Genomic DNA, 18,827 nt, shown 5'->3' on the forward strand with positions numbered 1-18,827 from the left:
CAACAGGCTCTTACTGCAGACCCAGAATGACCTCACAGCCAAGATTCCTCCTTCAAGATGATCCTCCCCTCACCAGCTAACCCCCTCTTTTATGTCACTCATCCTTATTGGATATAGCAGGGATTCATCGGGGCAAGGCTGTACTGGTTAATTAATACAGGTGTTATTTACCAGGGGTGAGGTTACCTGTATTCTCTTCTCCTACAATTCTTCATTAAGGGAATTAATTGCCTTGTGTAGATTGCAACCTGCTGCAATGAGGCACCAGTAGGTTTAAAATGGGGCTCAAAGGAAATAGCATAAAAGTGTATTAAAATGCAGCAAGAAACCAATCTTTCCTTCTCTCCTTAAAGTGGGGACTTAATCTCCCTTTGCATAGATGAAAGATTTAAATGTTGTATCAGGATGCAAAGCTAAAAATTGGTACTGCATTGCCTAAGGTATCTAAATACAACATATGGTAAGTGGGGCTGTACAGATACAAGCCCATTTAAAATCCTTTCTGGCAGCAAGACTCAATTGTCATGTTTTGTTAGGTCTGTTTTGTGAAGCAAAGGCAGAGCTTATGTGCACATGCAGTGCAAGAAAGGATTTCCTACTATGCCCCAGGAAAACTGACAAACCAAACTATTCTCTAATTGAGTTGTGTTCCACTGTACTGAAAAATGTGGTCTTTTTAGCAAACAGCTTTAAAGCTAATTAAAAAGCTTCTTTGCTTGTTTTTAAGAATAATGTTATACAATCATGTCTGCATTTTTAGCTATGTGGTACAATGTTTGTCCACAGAAACAGTAAATTGTGACATAATCTTTTAAAGTGATCTAAATATTTTGATGAGGAAGCTGGACACAAGGCCAGGACAGCTGGCTGATATTTTTCAAGCTCTGCATTATCACTACTGAAAGACAGAAGCACATCTAAAATATTTATTTTACAGAAGAACTTACAGAACTATTATAAAGCAATTTGTATCCAAAAATGTATTTTCAGGGAAAATGAAGAAACAAAGCTTTGTATTTTGTAGTATCATAATTAAAAGCTTGAAGAGTGGTGGCAAATGGACTTACATCCTGGCTGGTCACCAGGGTTCAGTGTTGGGGCCAGTCCTGTTAACCATCTTTATCCGTGATTTGGATGAGGGAATTGATGGCACCCTCGGTCAGTTTCCAGATGACACCAAGCCAGGCAGGAGTATGGATATACTGGAGGGTGGGAAAATTCTTCAGATGGATCTGGGCAGGCTGGATTGATGGACTGAGGCCAATTGTATGAGGTTCAATAAGACCAACTGCTGGGTCCTGCCCTTGGGTCATAAACCCCCTGCAAGGCTACAGGCTGGGGACAGAGTGTCTGGAAAGCTGCCTGGTGGGAAAGGACCTGGGGGTGCTGTGACAGCAGCTGAACATGAGCCAGCAGTGCCCAGGTGGCCAAGAAGGCCAATGGCATCCTGGCCTGTGTCAGCAGTGGTGTGGCAGCAGGAGCAGGGCAGGGATTGTCCCCCTGTGCTGGGCACTGGTGAGGCCACACCTCAAATCCTGTGTGCAGTGGAGCAAGTCTGGAGAAGGGCAACAGAGCTGGAGAAGGGTTGGGAGCTCCTTATGGGAAGCAGCTGAAGGAGCTGGGCTTGTTTGTCCTGGAGAAAAGGAGGCTCAGGGGGGACCTTATTGTAGTCTACAACTACCTGAAAGGAGGTTTAATGGGCTGGGGGTCAGTCTCTTCTCCCAAGTAACAGGACAAGAGAAAATGGCCTCAGATTGCATCAGGGGAGGTTCTTATTGGATATTGGGAAAAATTTCTTCACTGAAAGGGTGGTCAGGCATTGGAACAGTTTGCCCAGAGAATTAGTGAAATTACCATCCCTGGAACTGTTCAAAAGGCATTTGGTTGTGGCGCCTGGGGACATGATTTAGTGGCAAACAGGGCAATGTCAGGTTAACAGTTGGACCTGATGATCTTAGAGGTCTTTTGCATCTTAATGGTTTATAATTCTACAAACACAAATAATTTGGTGTTCCTCAGAAATAATTTGCATCTTGAACAGTACAAACCGTGTTGTTTCACAAACGTGGCAGTAAACCAGAGGAAAATCAAAAGTGAAAACTGAACAGTGATTTTGTTTTCTTTCATCAGGCTTAAGAAATATTAATAAAAAAATATTAGCTTGGAGATTGAGGACATGTCAGTGATTAATAGTAAATTTCTAGAACAAAATATAATCATGATTTGGATGGCTTTTGCAAATAGAAGTGCTGTTTCAGTGAACCTAAAACTCCTCCAAGTAGAGAAGAAGGTTAAAAAGTTCTACCAGGCAAAAGAGCAATTTCTCTGCAAACATATCTACAAAGACTGGTTTTGACTGGCAGTCTTCCAAGATAACTTAGCCAAATTCCTCGCTGAGATCAAGAATAGGAAATAATATTTAGTGACATCTAAAGGAATGTATGGATGCTCATTAATTTCCTAAACTTGTACAACATCACAGTAAAATATTTGGAAACCTGAATGGAAAATCTTGATACCATTAGAGATCCTCCTTGAGCACTTTCGGGAAATGGCCAAAATACCATAAGACATGTAAAAAGAAAAACACAAAGAGGGGTTCTCTGAAGGCAAGTTGTTCCACAGAAAATGATTTATTCTTCATGTTCCTGTTTGACACAGCCTTAGAGAATGGCCAGTGGAATAAATCTATGCACTGCCTGGTAGGGAATGGAACATTCCTCATTAGACACTTTAAAGAAGAGATTGGGTAAAGAGAAACACCCTGTTTGGAGGGTCACTGGTTGTATTTTAAGCAGATGCATGGAGTAGATTATTTCTTGAGGTTCTTTCCACCTCTGTTGTTCTACAGTTCTCATGCTCTATAGAACTAAATGAGTGCAGAAGTCACTGTGGTTTTGAAACTTTAACTATGTTTTTATTCTCATGAAATATTTTGTTTTTCTCTGTTGCTGCAGATACAGTGACTGACCAGGCCACATTTGCTATGAGGAGATGTTTACCCAGCACATTTAAAATTTATCTGGATGATGAAGGATTAACACTGCTTTGAAGTTAATTTATGGCTCTGACACACACATCAATGTCCTTTCAAAACTTTGGAGAGACTCTACAAAGAGACAATTCCATTATTTACACAACTGAATTAAAAAATCTTAAAATTACATTGCCTCTTTGGGATTTTACTTGTTTACTTAATAGGCTTCTTGACATAAAAGCATTTTTGGCAAACACATCAATAGTCAGTGAAGTAAAGGACTGATTTAAAACAGCTGATTTTCTTTCCATCACCTCCTGCTGCAGCAGTGCAAGGGTAGGCAAAAGAGCATGGAGCTCACAGCACACATGATGAAGCCTGGTCTATTTTTTCCTCCAGACTTTAATATCCCAGTGCAAAGCTGATTTTCCATGTACTTCTGATGGTGGCGTACACTTGTATTCTCATTGGCCCTGGTTCAGACCTGTACAATATGCTGAAATAGTAAAAACATGGTCAAAGACTTCAGCCTAGGAGATGAAACTAACATGTACATGTCAAAAAGGTAAAAAACCAAAACAAACACACAAAAAACTTTCAAAGCATTAGGGCGTACATTTTTATTATCCTACTATTTTTTGGTGGTGTCAAAGGTTTTTCAGAACCGACTGGTGAATGAATACACTGAATTTTTAATGCTAAAAGTGATAACTGTCTGTGAGGAATAGGGAAAAGCATAAGAAAAGGGACGAAATATGTTTATTGTGTATTGCTGAACAGAATATTCTGGGAACAAGGAGGAGAGAAGCTGAAAATAAAGTTCCAACAGCTCAGCCACGGAAAGGCGTAAGATTGAGCCGTCGGCAGCTCTTTTCAGCCGTGGTGAGAGAGGGACTCGAGTATTTTAAAACGGGTTGATGGATCAGCAGGCTGGGCAGGAAATCTAGTGTGAGCGCCAGGTGTGCATCTCCCGCGGAGGGTGTGATGCTGAGGACCCGCACACGCCGCGAGAGCCGAGCGGAGCTGCGGCTGCGTTCATCCCTCATCTCTCCTCTCCAGCTGTCCTCGGCTCCGGCCGGCGGGACCCAGCCCCGGGGGCTCCGCGGTGCCGCCGCCGCGGCCTGCCCGCCGTGCCGCGCCCCAGGCCCGCCGAGCCCGCGGGATGCTCGGGCCGCGCCTGCGGAGCCGCTCCGGGTAGGCAAACAGCCCCGGGGCCCGAGGGGCTCCGCGCCTGCCCGGCCGGCCCCGCCGGTGGGTCCCGGGCCGCCGCGGGCGCTGCCGGCCGAGGGGAGCGGCGGGGCCGGGGCGGGGCCGCCCCACAGGTGCCGCCGGGCGGGCGGAGCGGAGCCGCCCCGGGCTCCCCCCGCCGCGGGGGCGGGCCGAGCCCAGCCCAGCGCGGGGGCCGGGTCGCCGCCGCCCCCGCCCCCCGCCGGAGCCGCCCGCCAGCCGCGCCGGGCCGGGCCGGGCCGTGCCGGGAGCCGCCGGAGCTGGAACTGGTACCGGTGTCGGCTCCGCTGCCGCGGCCGCGCCCGCCGCTGCTGGGGGAGGCGGTGCCCGCGCCGCGCCCCCGCGCCCCGCCCGCCCCCGGCAGCAGCAGCAGCGGCAGCGGCAGCCTCAGCACCTCCGCCAGCTCCGCCAGCAGCTCCAGCAGCAGCACCATGGACCTGTCCTTCATGGCCGCGCAGGTGGTGCGCGACGGTGGGACGGGGCGGGACGGGACGGGGCGGGACGGGAGCCCGGGGCGGGGGCGGCGGGGCGCGCATCCCCTCCTCTGCTTTCCCCTCGGGTCCTCTCTGCTTCAAAGTTGCGTCGGCGCGGGGGTAAACCTGAGCGGTCCCGCGCCGTGCGAAGGGGCGAGGAGGAGGAAGGAAAGGGGGACAGTGAGGCGGCTGGAGCTGGCAGCGCTGCTGAGGAGAAGTTGGCGGCGCAGCCCGGGGCGCAGCACCTGTTAGCGCCCGGCGGCGGGCCCAGCGCCGCGCTCCCCGGCCTCCCTCCGGGGCGCTGCCAGCGGCCGCCGGCTTGGCAAGGCGAGGCATCATCTCTCCATCCTCCGAGACCAGCTGTAAATGAAAATCGGAGATGCGATTTTTCGGTTCTTTTGCTCCCTTCCGTACTGCGATTGTATGTGCATCTGTGGTCTTGTTTTTTTCTAAGTTGTCTACGCATACAAAATCCGGGTTGGCGTGTATAGAAATACTCCTCTGTTTGCGTGAATAAATTTTTTAAATTGCAGCTTAGCTCTGGTTTCCAGCTCGAGGCATGATTGTGGGTGTCGGTGTTCAATGTACTCATGCTTAATGTACTGAGAAGTATGTCCTGGCTATAAGCCACCCAAAGCCAAAAATCATCATGGTGAATCCAGGTGAATTGGGTTTTTAACAGGCATAGTGCTGTGCTTGAGAAAAAGCCACACTCACTGACCATCCATTACCTTTTCCAGGATATATTCTTCAATTCATGTGGGTACCTAAGTGTAATTGGCTGTTCTCAAGAACAATTTGGATCTAAATTTGTGTTTTTGCCAAAAAGCATCACCTACCATTTAGAGGTGGAGTAGGGGCCAGGAAAACCTTTCTGCACTGTTGCTGCCTGAGTGCTGACTTCAGCTGGAGCTGTTTGTCGGAAGCCAAATCTAATCCTTGTGCTGTTGCTCTGTTTCATAATTGCAATGGCTGTTTTGTCTTATTCTCTTCCTAAAGTCCACTGTGGAAGTCTGAGGGAGTGTCAGGCTCTGCCTTTCTGAAGTTAGCAGTATTTCTAAGACATTTTTTTAGGTAAAACCACAATGGGGAGGAAAGCATGATTTCTGTTGATGTGAGATCTTCCTGGTAACTGGAGTATCCTAAAGACATTTTGCTGTAGTCAGATCATTTTCCTGTGGTCCTTCTCAGCACAATCAGTGAGCTCCCTGGTCCATCTTTTGTTGCCCAAGCACAGAGCTGAAGTGGAATGTCCCCATAGCACAGAAGCAGAGGTGCAGCACAGCAGCAGGTTTTACCCATAACCAGAGTGGAGTGTGCCAAAGCTGGGACTAGTGCTGCCCATTCTTTTTCTTGCTGTCCCATATTCCACATAACTTCTGCACTAATTCTGTGTGTTGGAAGAATCACAAAGCACTGTCCCTTTGCTTCTCTCAGAACAGTTCCCAGTGCAAATGTGTCTTACACTTCCTAAGGTTATTAATGCAACAGTTTACAGTGAAGCTGCTTTTCTCTTCGATCCTTTGGGATTAGTTTGTTGTTTTCCTTTGTCACCAGAAGTGACAAGTGATAGTTTTTGTTTCAGTATGAGGTGAAGGTGAGGCAATATAGACTTCAGGAAGGATGGATGGAATACCTTGGAGCTGTGTGCCTCGAAGCCCTTTGAGTGGTGATGAAGGCGGGAAGCAGTCAGGGCTGTCAGATCTCTCCCAGTGGGGCACAGGGCTCATTGGGTCTGCACAGCACAGGGCATCTGGGGGATTCCTCAAGGAGGTATTTGTGTATTAACCTTTGATAAGCTGTAGGAGACAATTTCCTGGGCTCCTTTTTTACTGAAGGAAATGAATCAATTTCTTAGGTCACTGTGTACAACGGAGGCTGCACACTCTGTTAGTCCCTGTCACAGGCCTCTTGTACCTTTCTGAACTGTCAGCCCTTTCCATTCCTGTCACCATAGTGGCATTTAACCCCCAGTGTGTCACTGCTTTAATTTAGGTATTGCTTTTCTTCAGCTTTCTTTTCACTGCTATATCTTTTTGTCTTTTTTGTTTGAATCATTTCTGTAGTATCTCTGGTGGTGTGGTCCAGTTATCTTCAATAATAAATGAGTGAGAACACCAGGGAATTATTGACTTGTGCTTTCTGCTCATAATCACTTTTAAAGATACTCTGCTATCACTCTCATTATCATCCACCTGCAGCGGGTGTTACATTTTATCTGATGAATACCAGACACATTAATATTTTATAGAAAAATAGATAATACCTAAACTGAGATGCTTAATGGCATACAAGTAATGGTTATCTCTCAAGCTAATTTATTTTTACAGGATACTGTAGACTATTTTCCTATAAATTGCTTTGGTGTGCTGTCACACCTTTGCACTGCTCATTGTGGACCCAAGGTGGCTTTGCTAGATGTTTTGTGAGACAGCATAAACGACCTGCACGTTAGAGCCCCTCTGATGTAAACACAGCAGCAGAGTGTGTGTGAGTTTGGTTACCACTTGCAGCCTCAGTGATTCTACAGTGTGTAATGAACAGTTAAAATCTGGCCTCCTCCTAAGTGCAGCTTGAGCAGCCACCTGAACGCCTCAGCTGTATTGTATTTATTAGCTATGCCATGAAGAACAGCTTTTGATGGTGACTAGTAAATCTTTTGTTAAAATAAGCCCTTTTGCATCAGCGTGTTCACCTCTAATCAGTAGCTGATTGAACAGGCTTGGGTGTCTTCTGTTCTGCTGGTGCTCTAATTGGCTTTGGTTTAAGGTACGTTGTGCTAATGAGCAGGACTCATACCTAGTCAAAGCCTATTAGCAGCTAGTCATTTGGTTTCCATTTTAAATCCATATTTTAATTAAAGTAATGCTGTATATCTCAAGATGCTGTGCCAAAGATGTTCAGCCACTGCTAAGCTGTGTGACTGGCTCATTTCTGTGTGTTGTTCAGTGATTTCAGAGTGCTCTGGTAGTCTAGGTAACCTCAGAAATAGCCACTTCTCATAGGTACTTTTGCTTCCAGTACAAAAGCTGGTTTTGGGAGGTGCTGAGTGCTGCATCCAGGCTAAGAGCACTCAATGCTTTTATCAGGGGTTAGGGGGTTGCTGTCAGATGCTCAGGACTGAGCTGCCCCCCTCCCTGCTTCTGGCAGACTAAAATTAATATTGATTTAACAGCCAGCTGATGAAAAAATGTTAATGGGAGCAGGGTTGAAACATGTCTTTAACCTGAAAAAAAAATAGAAGCTTTTAGCGGGGAAAAAAATGGAAAGACAGAGAATAAAAAATGATGTAATGGTCTTCAGTATGATCCAAATTGATATGAGCTGGGCAGCACCTGCAGTCATAATGTTACTGATACATTTTTCAAGATTTATGTTTGCAATTTAATTTTCCAGAAGTATTTCCTGTATTTTCTGTATAATATTGAAAATGAGGACTGGATTTCCTTAATTTGCAGTGTTTTTATGGTCGGGTATGTCTCCCTACAGTAAAAATAAAATTTTAATTGTCAGATAAATGGTCTTTTCTTCTTTTGCATTCAGAACAGGGAAAAGGTAGCAAGAGCCTTGGGAGTATGGCTATTTCTGTGGATTTTTTTTACTAAGTCATATGTAATTGATGGTTCTCCATGTTCAAAACCTCTTTGTAAACAATTTCTGAGGATTTGAAGTAGAAGAAGATGAATTCTTAGTGTACAGTTTAATGATTAAAAGTTGTATTTTTATAATCAAAATACAACAAATAAGTTGTATTTTTATAATCTTTCATTTCAATTGGAGTGATGAGGATTTGTTTTAAATATGAAAAGTGATGCCATGCTTCAGGAGCTAGAGAAACAAACAAGTTTGGTCCAGGAAGCAAAACCATTATAAAATAAAGATAATTTCATTGCTTTTGTGTTCTCTATTGCTCTTCTAGGATTTCAGGTCTGGTCAGTGATCATTTAAGTCACTTGGAGCCTTTTATTGCATTGGCAGTATTTCAGGTCACTTTCCTCAAAACAGGGAGGTGGTCCTTGGTGAACCTTGAAGAGGCTGTATAGTTCCCTATTACCGTGTCATAATAACAATCCATGCTTCCACATGAAACATACTATTAAGAGCTATATAACTTCTGAAAAGCCCTGGAATGCACGGGATGAACTGAATTAATTTAGGGTCAATTATGTCATGCAAGTTATTTATGAGAAAAATATTACAATAGCAGATTCTGCAAACTTTGATTTAAAATATCCTTTCATTTTGACTTATGAAATCATAACATAATGGTCATTATGTCACTTAAAGGTTGGAAAACACTTTTAAGATCTAGTTCAGCCGTTAATGTAGCACTGCCAAATCCACCACTGGACCATGTCCTTAACTGCCACATCTACACATTCTTTAACTACCTCCAGGGGTGGTGACTCAACCATTCCCTGGGTAGCCTGTTCCAATACTTGGCAACACTGTGCATGAAGAAATGTTTCCTAATATCCAATCTAAGCCTCCCCTGGCCCAACCTGGGGCTGTTTCAAATTCTCCCTGTCACTTGTTGCTTTGGAGAAGAGACCAGCCTCCACCTGGCTACAGCCTTCTTCCAGGTGGATGTAGAGAGCAATGAGGTCCCTCTGGGCCTCATTTTTTTCCAGGCTAAACATCCCCAGCTCCCTCAGCCAATCCATATCAGACTTGTGTTCCAGACCCTTCACCAGCTTCATACTCACATTTTCCAGCTGACACAGACAGCCCAATTACATGGTGCAAAGCTGGTGTGTGCACAGAGGCTGTGCTTGGTGTTCTTGGACACCCAGCCACCTGAACAGAGCTGCTGCATTTCCAGAAACCTCAGACATAGGTCCAGTATCCTTTAATTCCTTTCTAATCAGATTTCTGGATGTTAGAGGATGCACAATTAGGATCTGCTGTGCTCTGCTGTATCAGCACAGAGGAACCAGAGTGCAGGATAATACTGCATTTGTTTTCTCCACTCTTCCTTTATCTATTCTCCATCTCAGGGGCCGAGAGGGATTCAAAACCTTTATTAGCTGTGTGCTCTTTCTTACAGCAAGGTAATCTGAAGGTATTTAAAAAGAGAGTTTAGATTTGTGGTTTGGGCAGGTTATTCCCACCAGCTCAAAACAGAATCCAGGCTGCTTTCTCAACGTGAGCTGCATGTGTCTTTTTGTCCGTACATATGCCGCTGAGAAAGCTCCAGAGAAGAGCAGACAGACCTTTCAGACATGCTTGCACTTGGGGAGTCTGTCTTTGACAGTGCTAAATGGTGGCCGTTTGAAAGCTTTGACATTACTGGTGTATGCTTAGGACTTTTCTTTTTTCTTTAAAAGGTGGGATCACCAAAAAGCAAGCTCTTTGCCAAAGCAATGGAGAGTTGGGATTAAAAGATGCATGAACAACTCCTTGTCAAAAGCTGCCCTGATTGTAGTCTAAGACCTAAGACAAAACCTCTCTGATCTAGAGCATTAAACATTAATAATGTTAGCTAGAAGCTTATAGTCATTCTTTTATATAACCAGTTCAGTGCTCACTTATCTGCATAATAGGGCACTGACCATTACTCTACCAGCTCCACTTCTTACAAAGGTTAAAGTCATTTCCTCTGTCTTTCTTTGATTCCTCCAGAATGTCTTGACTTATAATAAATAGAATCAAAGCATCAGGAAGCTGAAAGAGCAGATGGGAGTTGAACTAAGGAGTTCTCAGATGCTTTGGTTCAGTCTTAAGTCCTGATGTCTTGCTGTGTTATAGCACAGCCAGAGGGACCAGCTGTATAATCCAGATGTTGCTGAATTCCTGTGTTGTGCACAGAAATCAGTGCCCTCATCCAGGATACTGCCAACAGTTGAGGTGAGAAACATTTTCTTTCTGATGGCTGCTTGGCACAATTGCATTAGATTTTTATTAGTGCAGGGTGCAAGAGGAATCCCTTCACTTTTCTTATCACTGCAGTAGCACTGCAGACTACATTTCCAAGTCTTGTGTAGTTGAAATTTCTGTTCCAGCAAAGCTTTTGAAAATTCATTGGAGATTTGGGCATACTGTTTTTATGAAGTGTTGATACTGCACTTTGGAGGAGGCTGTTGTTCCAGGATTGTGCTTGTAATTGCTGTCAAAAGATGTTAAAAGCAGTGATTCCAATCCAGCAAAACACTTAAACATTTACTGCTCTTGGAACACGTGTATATTATTCCAGTAACATCAGCAGGACTGTCCCCTTGCTTAAAATGAGGTATCTTAAAGCCTGGTACAGATGGAAAGAGAATGCTTTGCAATTCATAGAAAAATATCCTAGGAGAGCAAGAGGAAACCTACTATTGGTCATATTATTAATTCAGGGAAGCCTGAGACTAAGTGTTTTGGAGTGAGTGCTTTTATCAATTAATAGTGTAATGAATTTCTCATAGGAGCTCTCAAATGGTGGAAGAGGGGTATGTGGTAGGAGGTGGATGGTGGGGAAGGGGAAGTAGGATGAGGCTCATGTGGCACATGTGTTTGTGCACCTTTGCACAACAAGGGTTAGAAGTAACTGGAAATAATTCGTGTTTCATGTGCCCGTTAACTGTGAGACTAATTCTGTGACACATTGAATTTTTTTGGAAATAATTAACTTGATTTTCAGCAGTTATGTGCTAAAAACTTCACAAACAGAGCAGATGTCCCATATTTCCATCTTTGTTGAGCGTGGAAAGGAGGTTTGTAATATAATAGAAAATAGACTTTCACATGCTTTACAGACAAAGCATTTCACAACACAGTTGAGTGCAGCAGTAGCTGGGGTCCTGTTGTACACAGAGAATAGCTAGAGATGGCAGGTGAGAGGAATGAAGACTGAAGCAGCACTAAATTCATGCCAAACACCTTGCCTATTTTTCTTGAACAGTAAGAACCCAACCCTGTCCTACACTGAGCAATAATTCTTTTGGCAGACTCGGTGAGAATGGAGTTTCTGAGTAGCCCACCTGGGTCCTCAGAATCCACAGGCTAGAAAATCTTAACTGGTTTTAGATTGGGGTGGCGGTGGTGGTGGTGTTTTATTTGTTTGGGCTAATTTAGAATGAATTTCTCAATTCATTCATGAGCTGCCCCTCTCGACGGCGGTCAAGGTCCTGGTTTAAGTTTTGTTGAAAATGCAATGAATGCTGGCCTTTAGGAAGCTACTTTCACCATTTTCCTAACCTCATTCCCATAACAGACAAAAGCAAAAATCTCCAAATGATTCAAAGGGTTGTATAGGATTAAGTGTGGGTTTCAATTGAGTGACCAGCTCTGTTAGTTTGCTATGTCTCTCTGCTGAACTTCAGTTTTTTTAAAAGTGTTTTTGGTAATGAATTGCATTTTCTACCTGAGCTAGTGAGGTTTGTTGAAGTGCTCTGTATGCTGTAGTTGTTTCAGCAGACATTTTGGGTTGATATAGTGTCCTATACAGAACTACTATTAACCCCTTCCTCTGCTCACAGAGATGATGATTTTTAAAGGTGTCTTTTGAAAAACTGATGGCTCTCTGTGATTGTTATAACCGCTTTTTTTTTCCCAGCAGATACATGCTGAAGTATGAAAGGAAGAGCCTTGAAAATTGGTTTTAAACTGATGATAGTTGGCTTGATCAGTGTCTTGATCTCTTCTTGTGCTGGTTAACATGTCGGGATCGTTCCATTTCCATGGAATGGAAGCAAAGAGGACCCTGACGTTTCATATGCAAGTTATGAGCACTTTGGAACAAAAAAGGGTCAGAATGAAGTGTGTGAACTCCGTGACATCATTTTTGAAGGTGCTGTGTGGTCTAGGTGTGCAGTGCTGTCCGCTCTGGTGTGCAGTGAGGAGTGCCAGTCCTTATGCTGGATATCAGCAGAAAACGTGGCCAGCTGTGACACAAAGACCAGGAGCACTGAGCACTCACTGACTGTGTGCTTTGCAGGGCTGGCAGGATTACGGGGAGCAGAGGCTGTACAGGGTGGAACTCTGTCCCTGTGAGTGTGACCACGCGTGCAGGCAGCCAGAGCTGGTGCTGTGAGCGGCGCTCGCTGCCCGCCCATGCCCCGCTGGCTCACACACCCACACACTGCTCTCAGTCTGTCTCACAGCACCAGCCTGTTGAAATGACACCTACTCTTACACTGAATCTTTAGCCTTAGCTGAATTCCACACTCCTGGTAGCTGCCAGAGCAGCAGCTGATTAGAAACCATTACTATTACTGTCACTTCAGCAAAGCTCAGCACCTCTATGAAGCAGGCTGCTGGATACAGGGCCGTTTCTTTTTGTTTTATAAAGTGATCATCTCTAGTGTGGAAATGTTTTAAAAAGTAATAATATTAAAAGCTGTTAACCTCAGCTGGTTTTGTTTGTTGTAATTTTGTTTGTAAGCCTTTCAAATGTTACAAAAGGGGGAACGCCCTAGGAATGAGCCTGCATAACTAAAGCAAAACCAAACTTCCACTGTGGCTTTTTTTTTTTTTTTTTTTTTTTTTCCTGCCAAAACAGCTGGAAGAGCATTTGCAAATTGTGGGATGGTGTGCTGGGTTATGTGACTGATAAGAGAGACCAATGCCACAGTTGCTGCATGGAAGGGAAAAAGACAGCTGTGTTTCTTTGACTGATGTATAGAGGTTTTGAGATGTATGTTCAGGGAGAAAAAAAACCCAGTAGGACTGATGTGGAAACAAAAATAATAAAATTGAGAGCTTTAAAGTATTTCTGAGATGTCAGCAGAACCCAAGGACTTGGAGCAGCTGATTGCCTTTAAATATCTAGACCCTAATTAGGTGCATGCTTAAAGTGTGTAGTTCTCTGAAGTTCCCTTCTGCTTAAATGAAGTATATAATTAAATGCCTTGATAATCTGGAATAAGTGCCAAAGCATTCTGAGGTGTTATAACAGCTCTTCTTTAAAAGTGAGCTCCACTTGAAATATGTTGGTTTACTCCTTTTGTTTTTCTACCTTACCTTCCTTGATGCACCACACAAGTTTTTATGGATCTTTCTCAGGGGTTTCCTCACAACTTTTCTCTTGTATACCTATGTAAAATATTTTCCTTCCAACTTAGGTGTGCTCTCCTCTTTAGGTATCTTCTTTCTTCGTCTCTCATATCCTCCATCCTTACCTTCTATAAATTACTTCAGATGCTATAATAGTTGCACCAGCTCCAGTCCAAGCCTACAGAAATTTGAGTTTAGTTCTGGAAGATGGGGGTGAAAGAGTAAACAATTCTCCTGTTCAGGGACAAGAGATGCAAACGCATCAGAGCAGCAAACTAAAATGCTGCAATCACTGAAACTGTAAGCAACATGGCAGAAACTTTCCCAGCTGACTTAACTAAAGACAGGAGCCTGTTAGTATGTCTTTACTGGGCTGCAGGTTAGTAAAAATTCAGTGGTGCTTGATGTAGAATCTAAATCTCAGGAATAGAAATGTCACCCCTTTGCTCTGTTTTATATTTAGGTTGTTCTTCAGCTGTAGCAGAGTAGCTTACAACCTCAATGTGAACAGTTCTGAATTCTCCTCTAGATGCTGAGCTCAGCAGTCACTTGTGAGAAAGATATTGAAAATTCATTCACAATCTTCTCTCTGCTTGTGCTATGATATCTTTCCCCTCACAGACTTAGAGGTCACCTTCATTAAATATGTGGTTATTAACATAAAGGCATGCCAAATGATTATTCTGTGATAGGATCCAGGCTGTGGCATGGTTCATTCTGTGTTGGTGTCTGAGCCATCTGATTGAGCATGCGGGGAAACTGTGCAGATGAGCAAGGCAGTGAAATTTGTTGTCAGGGTGGCAGATGTTTTATTCTCCTGGTGCGTTCTCTGGCATTTCTCAAGGACATGAAACAGAAGCAGAAGAAATTGAATTGTGCTTGCTCTCTCCCTTGTTCTCCAAGGTAGTTTTGCAACTCATTTCTCCTGTAATCTTATCAAGTGTGAGAAGAGACATGCACCTCCTGACTTCACTTACAACCGTCCTTTATACTTTCACAGGTAACCTTCTTTACTCAGCCAGCTGTAGTTTTCAGCATGGGTAGTTTTCATGGTACATATCTTGCTTATCACTTTAGTGTACATAATACCCTTAACAGCACTTTAGAGTTGGGTATTTGGATGACTAAATAAACATTGCTGCCTCTAAAACATTTGTTTCCTGACCTCTGGTCTGCATGGTACGTCTGACAGAAGGGAGGGCCTGGAGAAGACAGAATACAATGTGCTGATTTAAGCTGCAGTCTGGGCTGCTGTGATAACAATCCTTTGCTGTGCCTTAAAGCCTTCAGGTGCCAGCATATGCCGTGGGTCATGCTGACAAGTGAAGGGGAATGGAGGAGGAAGCAAAGGTAGGTTTGGCTAAACTCTGCTGTCTGCCTTGAGGACACAGCGTGGTCTCATTTGAATTAGTGTACAGAATACTGGCAAGGAGCATTCCCAGGAGCCAGCTCATTATTTCTGTAGCTGTTGGCTTTGGAAATGGCAAAGTCAACTGTTACTAAAAATCTTAAAACTCAGTTCTAGAGAATAATAAATAGGAGAGTCTCTTCTGTAACGACAGTTGGTCTTGTTTTCCACCTGATCTTTGCTTTTAGAAAACTGATCACAGAGTTTTTACATTCTAAGTTTAGCCTTGCCTAATCAAGGATATAAGTTTATTAATACAAACATTCAATAATTTCTTAGTATTAGGTTTTTTAATGATTAAAAAAAATTCAATCCTTTTTATTGCCCATAGGTTATGATGGTAATTCAACTGGACTCCACCACATCCATGCTATCTTTTTTTAAAGAAATATGTAACATTTAGGGTATGGGTGATGTATCTCCATACTTACTCTAGAGATCTCAGGGACACTACAGTAGAGGCAGCCATCAGGCATATACTGTAAATTTGTGTGAGACGTGACTGGGACCTTGCACCCCAACACTGTGATGGTCTGTGGTGCCTCTGCTCTGTCCCACAGGACTGTGGCATGACTAGAGAGATGAGGGACCACAGGCTGGGCCAGCATGGGCAACCAGAGACAGACTGTACAGCTGTGTCTGTTGCTCATTGTATTTCAGGGTTGTTGTCCAACTGCTGCATCCAGCAGTGACCTACAGCTTACTGAGTTCAACCCCTAATGTGATTGTCATTCTCATAAACCTCAAAACCTTTCATGAAGAGTGTAAAGTTTTGCCTGAAATTAAAGGATACAGAGAGGAACCCAGACTGTCCCATGAGGCCACAGAGGAGATAGTAAGCACTTATTCCCAGTCTGGTGCTCTTTAGTGTGGAAGCTTAAATTGGCCATTGGTTGCAGAGGCAAAGCAGCAAATTCTTCCTACTCCACATGTGCAGTCAGGTGGCCCAGCAGGTAATGTGCAGAGCATCCCTCAAGTTGTTCCAGACATTAATGAAGTTATGTCTTGAAGCTCATAGCCCTGTCTTTTGGTACTGGATTCATGACTATCAAGCTCTGACTTTTGTGTTGTTTTGGGGTTTTATTTGGTTTTTTTAAACTACGGTGTTGTTTCCTTCAAAATGAATCTGGCAGGTGATCTTACAGAAGTTTGGAAAACTGGAGCTTTCAGACTCTGGACTATTTCAGTAAAGCTTGGCCAACAAGCAGAATGAGGTGTGCTCTTCCCCAAAAGTAAGCAGCGTCTTTCTGCGTGCTGATTTTGACAGAAACCCTGACATCCATTTTGGAGTAATAGAGCTCATGTACAACTCTTTGCCTCAGGATCATACTATGCTCCTGTCAGTCCTAGTAGTCATCCTGTTCACTGCCTGTCTCACAGGAGCAGCAGAGTGGTGACAACAGAGGGGATGCAGCAGCTGTCACACCTATTTACGGCCTCTCAGTCACTGATGTGGAAATAAACAAACATGATATTCCTGCAGTTGCATTGTTAGCAATTTATTTTTAAAATCAGTCACTTGAAAAATATTGAGGCACAGGTAAAACAGCTCTGTCAGCACTTTCTGTGTGGTTTGCAACCTACTGCTTGACCTGAGAATTTCACTCTATTTCTGTTAACTTCATGGAAGAGTTAAGGTCAAGGCCACATACTTACCTGGTGAAAGCACACATTTCTCTTCTGAGTGAAGTTCTTCTAAGTGTTTCAAGAAGTGATATATCTCACCAAATGCAGGAACATGCTGATTCCTGTCTGCTGCTGCTGTTTTATTCCCTGATTTTATAACCTGCTCAGCAGTGATGATTAATTCTCACGTGTAAGCAAGTGATATTTACTGTAAGAAAGGCCAAGTATATTCGTAGTTGAGCAAATATTTAAAGAAATAACAATTAGAGATTGCTTTCCTATTTTGTTTGAAAATGTGGAGGGGAAAAGAAATTGAAAATATAAACATTTTCTTTTGGGTATCCAAGAAACAAATGCAGAAGCTCGTATTTTCCATCATTGCCTCCCCAGAAATGTGGGCATGAAACTTGTTGTATTAAGTCAGTAAATCTTTATTAAAGTCAAACAGTGGCCGACAATAGATATGTAAAAAACCCCCAGTAAGTCAAGAAAGTTGATAGGGTTAAAATGTGTGATTTATTTTGGGGGCTGAAGTGGGACAATCCCAGATAAACAGAAGGAGGGTGAGTCCATAACTTCCCCTGAAGACACAGCATTTAGGGACATGGATGTCGTGCTCTGTTTTTCCTTTTGTCTCTGCTTTTCTCCTCCTCAAGGTGTGGAGAGGACCACACAGAAAAAGCATCTCATGGCAGGATCTGTATGTTTGGCTTGGAGTTGAGAGCCATTATCCCTTGAGTGCAGCAGATTGGGTGCATGGTCTGATCACTGGTGATTGCCCCTTAGCAGCTGTGTCTTGGAGAGACACTCCAGCACAGTGGCAGCTATAGAGGGCCTTTGTAATCAGGCTGGCCTGCTCTCAGTGTTCCTAACTGGGACTCACCTATCCATCTGTTTTTGAAGTGTGGGAAACAGTGTGGCTGTGTGTGCTCAAAAGCTCAAGGTGGATGGTGCTTTCAGGGGTGTGATTCAGAGCTGAGAGGAAACATTTTATCCTTCTTTGTTGGGAGGCTTTACCTCTCTGTCTCTGCCTCCTTGCTTTAATGGGCTACTGCAGCCTTGCACCTGATTTCCCAAGTCATGGTAACACATGGCAGAGTTTGAGTATCTCTGCCACCACTTGACCCTCCTTTGCCATGGTTCTGTGTGATGGTTCTGTTCCTTTTGTGCCTGCCTCAAAGCTAGTATCAAATAATTTGGGTACTTACCTCTGAGAACCTCTAAGGATGTATTTATTTATTCGTTCAGTAGCTTATATTCTGTGTAGGATCTCATGCCTGGATGTGGTACCTCCTGGTGTCAATCTTACTGGTTCATCGTTAGGAGAGCTCTGCATTTCCCTGGAGGCACCTGATTGTAGCTTCCAAAGCGTAGCAGTCAGTATATTTGGCCTTTTTTTCCCTCTCACTTAATTTTTTTCTTCTGTTTTTCTAATTAAATATAAAGTAGACTTGCTTTTGTAATCCCTGGAATTACTATAACCAGTGCTTCAAGCAGCACAATTCCCAGTCATCTTTCAAATGGGATACTGTTTTTCCTGTACAAGTGTTTATTTCATATACAGCCTACATTTGTTTTTGTAGGTCAGATTTAATGGTGGGCTGTGCTGCCCAAATCGTGCCCTGGATTTATGTTGTGGGAACCATCAGCGAAAACCTGAATCCTCCAGAAATGGATTTTTTTTTCTTTTTAATCTGTTTCACAGAAGCCACTAGATAGCCTCCAATTTTTTTATTTTTAATGAAAAATTTGACACATTCTCAAAGAGACAGGTTGATGGGAACAACTACTGTTAAAAAGCAGTAAGCGAAGCAGCAGTGAGGGAATATGAGCATTCACGTCATGTAAACCTGATGCTGACCAGAGGGAGCCAGCCCACACCTTCCTCCCTGCCCAGGAGAGCCCCACAGTGACAGGATGGCACCTGAGCTTATTGCCAGGTAAGGGCAGGGTGAGCCCTGGCCGTGTCTCCAGTGGGCAGGAGCAGGCAGCCCCTGTTCGTGAGCCCTGGGCACAGCGGCGGTCCCTGAATTCCAAGGAGTGCCCGGGAAGTGACAGTGGGTGGGGGTGGCACTGCTCTTCTGCTGCCCATCTGCCACTGCCCACCAGCGTGAATGCCCCGTCTGCCCGAGCAGAAGGGCCT

At 43.9% G+C, this 18,827-nt stretch overlaps 1 protein-coding gene across 4 annotated transcripts in view; it reads left to right on the plus strand.

Moving 5' to 3' along the window:
• Window positions 1-3,616: 3,616 nt before the first annotated feature.
• C5H14orf132 (chromosome 5 C14orf132 homolog) overlaps window positions 3,617-18,827 on the plus strand; it is a 51,346-nt gene continuing 36,135 nt past the window's right edge. Inside the window, exon 1 of one of the 4 annotated variants that reach the window (XR_010080587.1) lies at window positions 3,617-4,675. Coding sequence is in view for 3 of the 4 variants with exons in the window: in XM_063399308.1 (XP_063255378.1) it covers window positions 3,962-4,675 (714 nt within the window). In the remaining variant the exon portion in view is untranslated. The remainder of the gene's footprint in view (window positions 4,676-18,827) is intronic. The other 3 variants (XM_063399308.1, XM_063399309.1, XM_063399310.1) reach the window with 3 other exon arrangements.

The sequence above is a fragment of the Prinia subflava genome, chromosome 5, assembly GCF_021018805.1.
Source record: "Prinia subflava isolate CZ2003 ecotype Zambia chromosome 5, Cam_Psub_1.2, whole genome shotgun sequence".
In the NCBI taxonomy this organism is placed as follows: domain Eukaryota; kingdom Metazoa; phylum Chordata; class Aves; order Passeriformes; family Cisticolidae; genus Prinia; species Prinia subflava.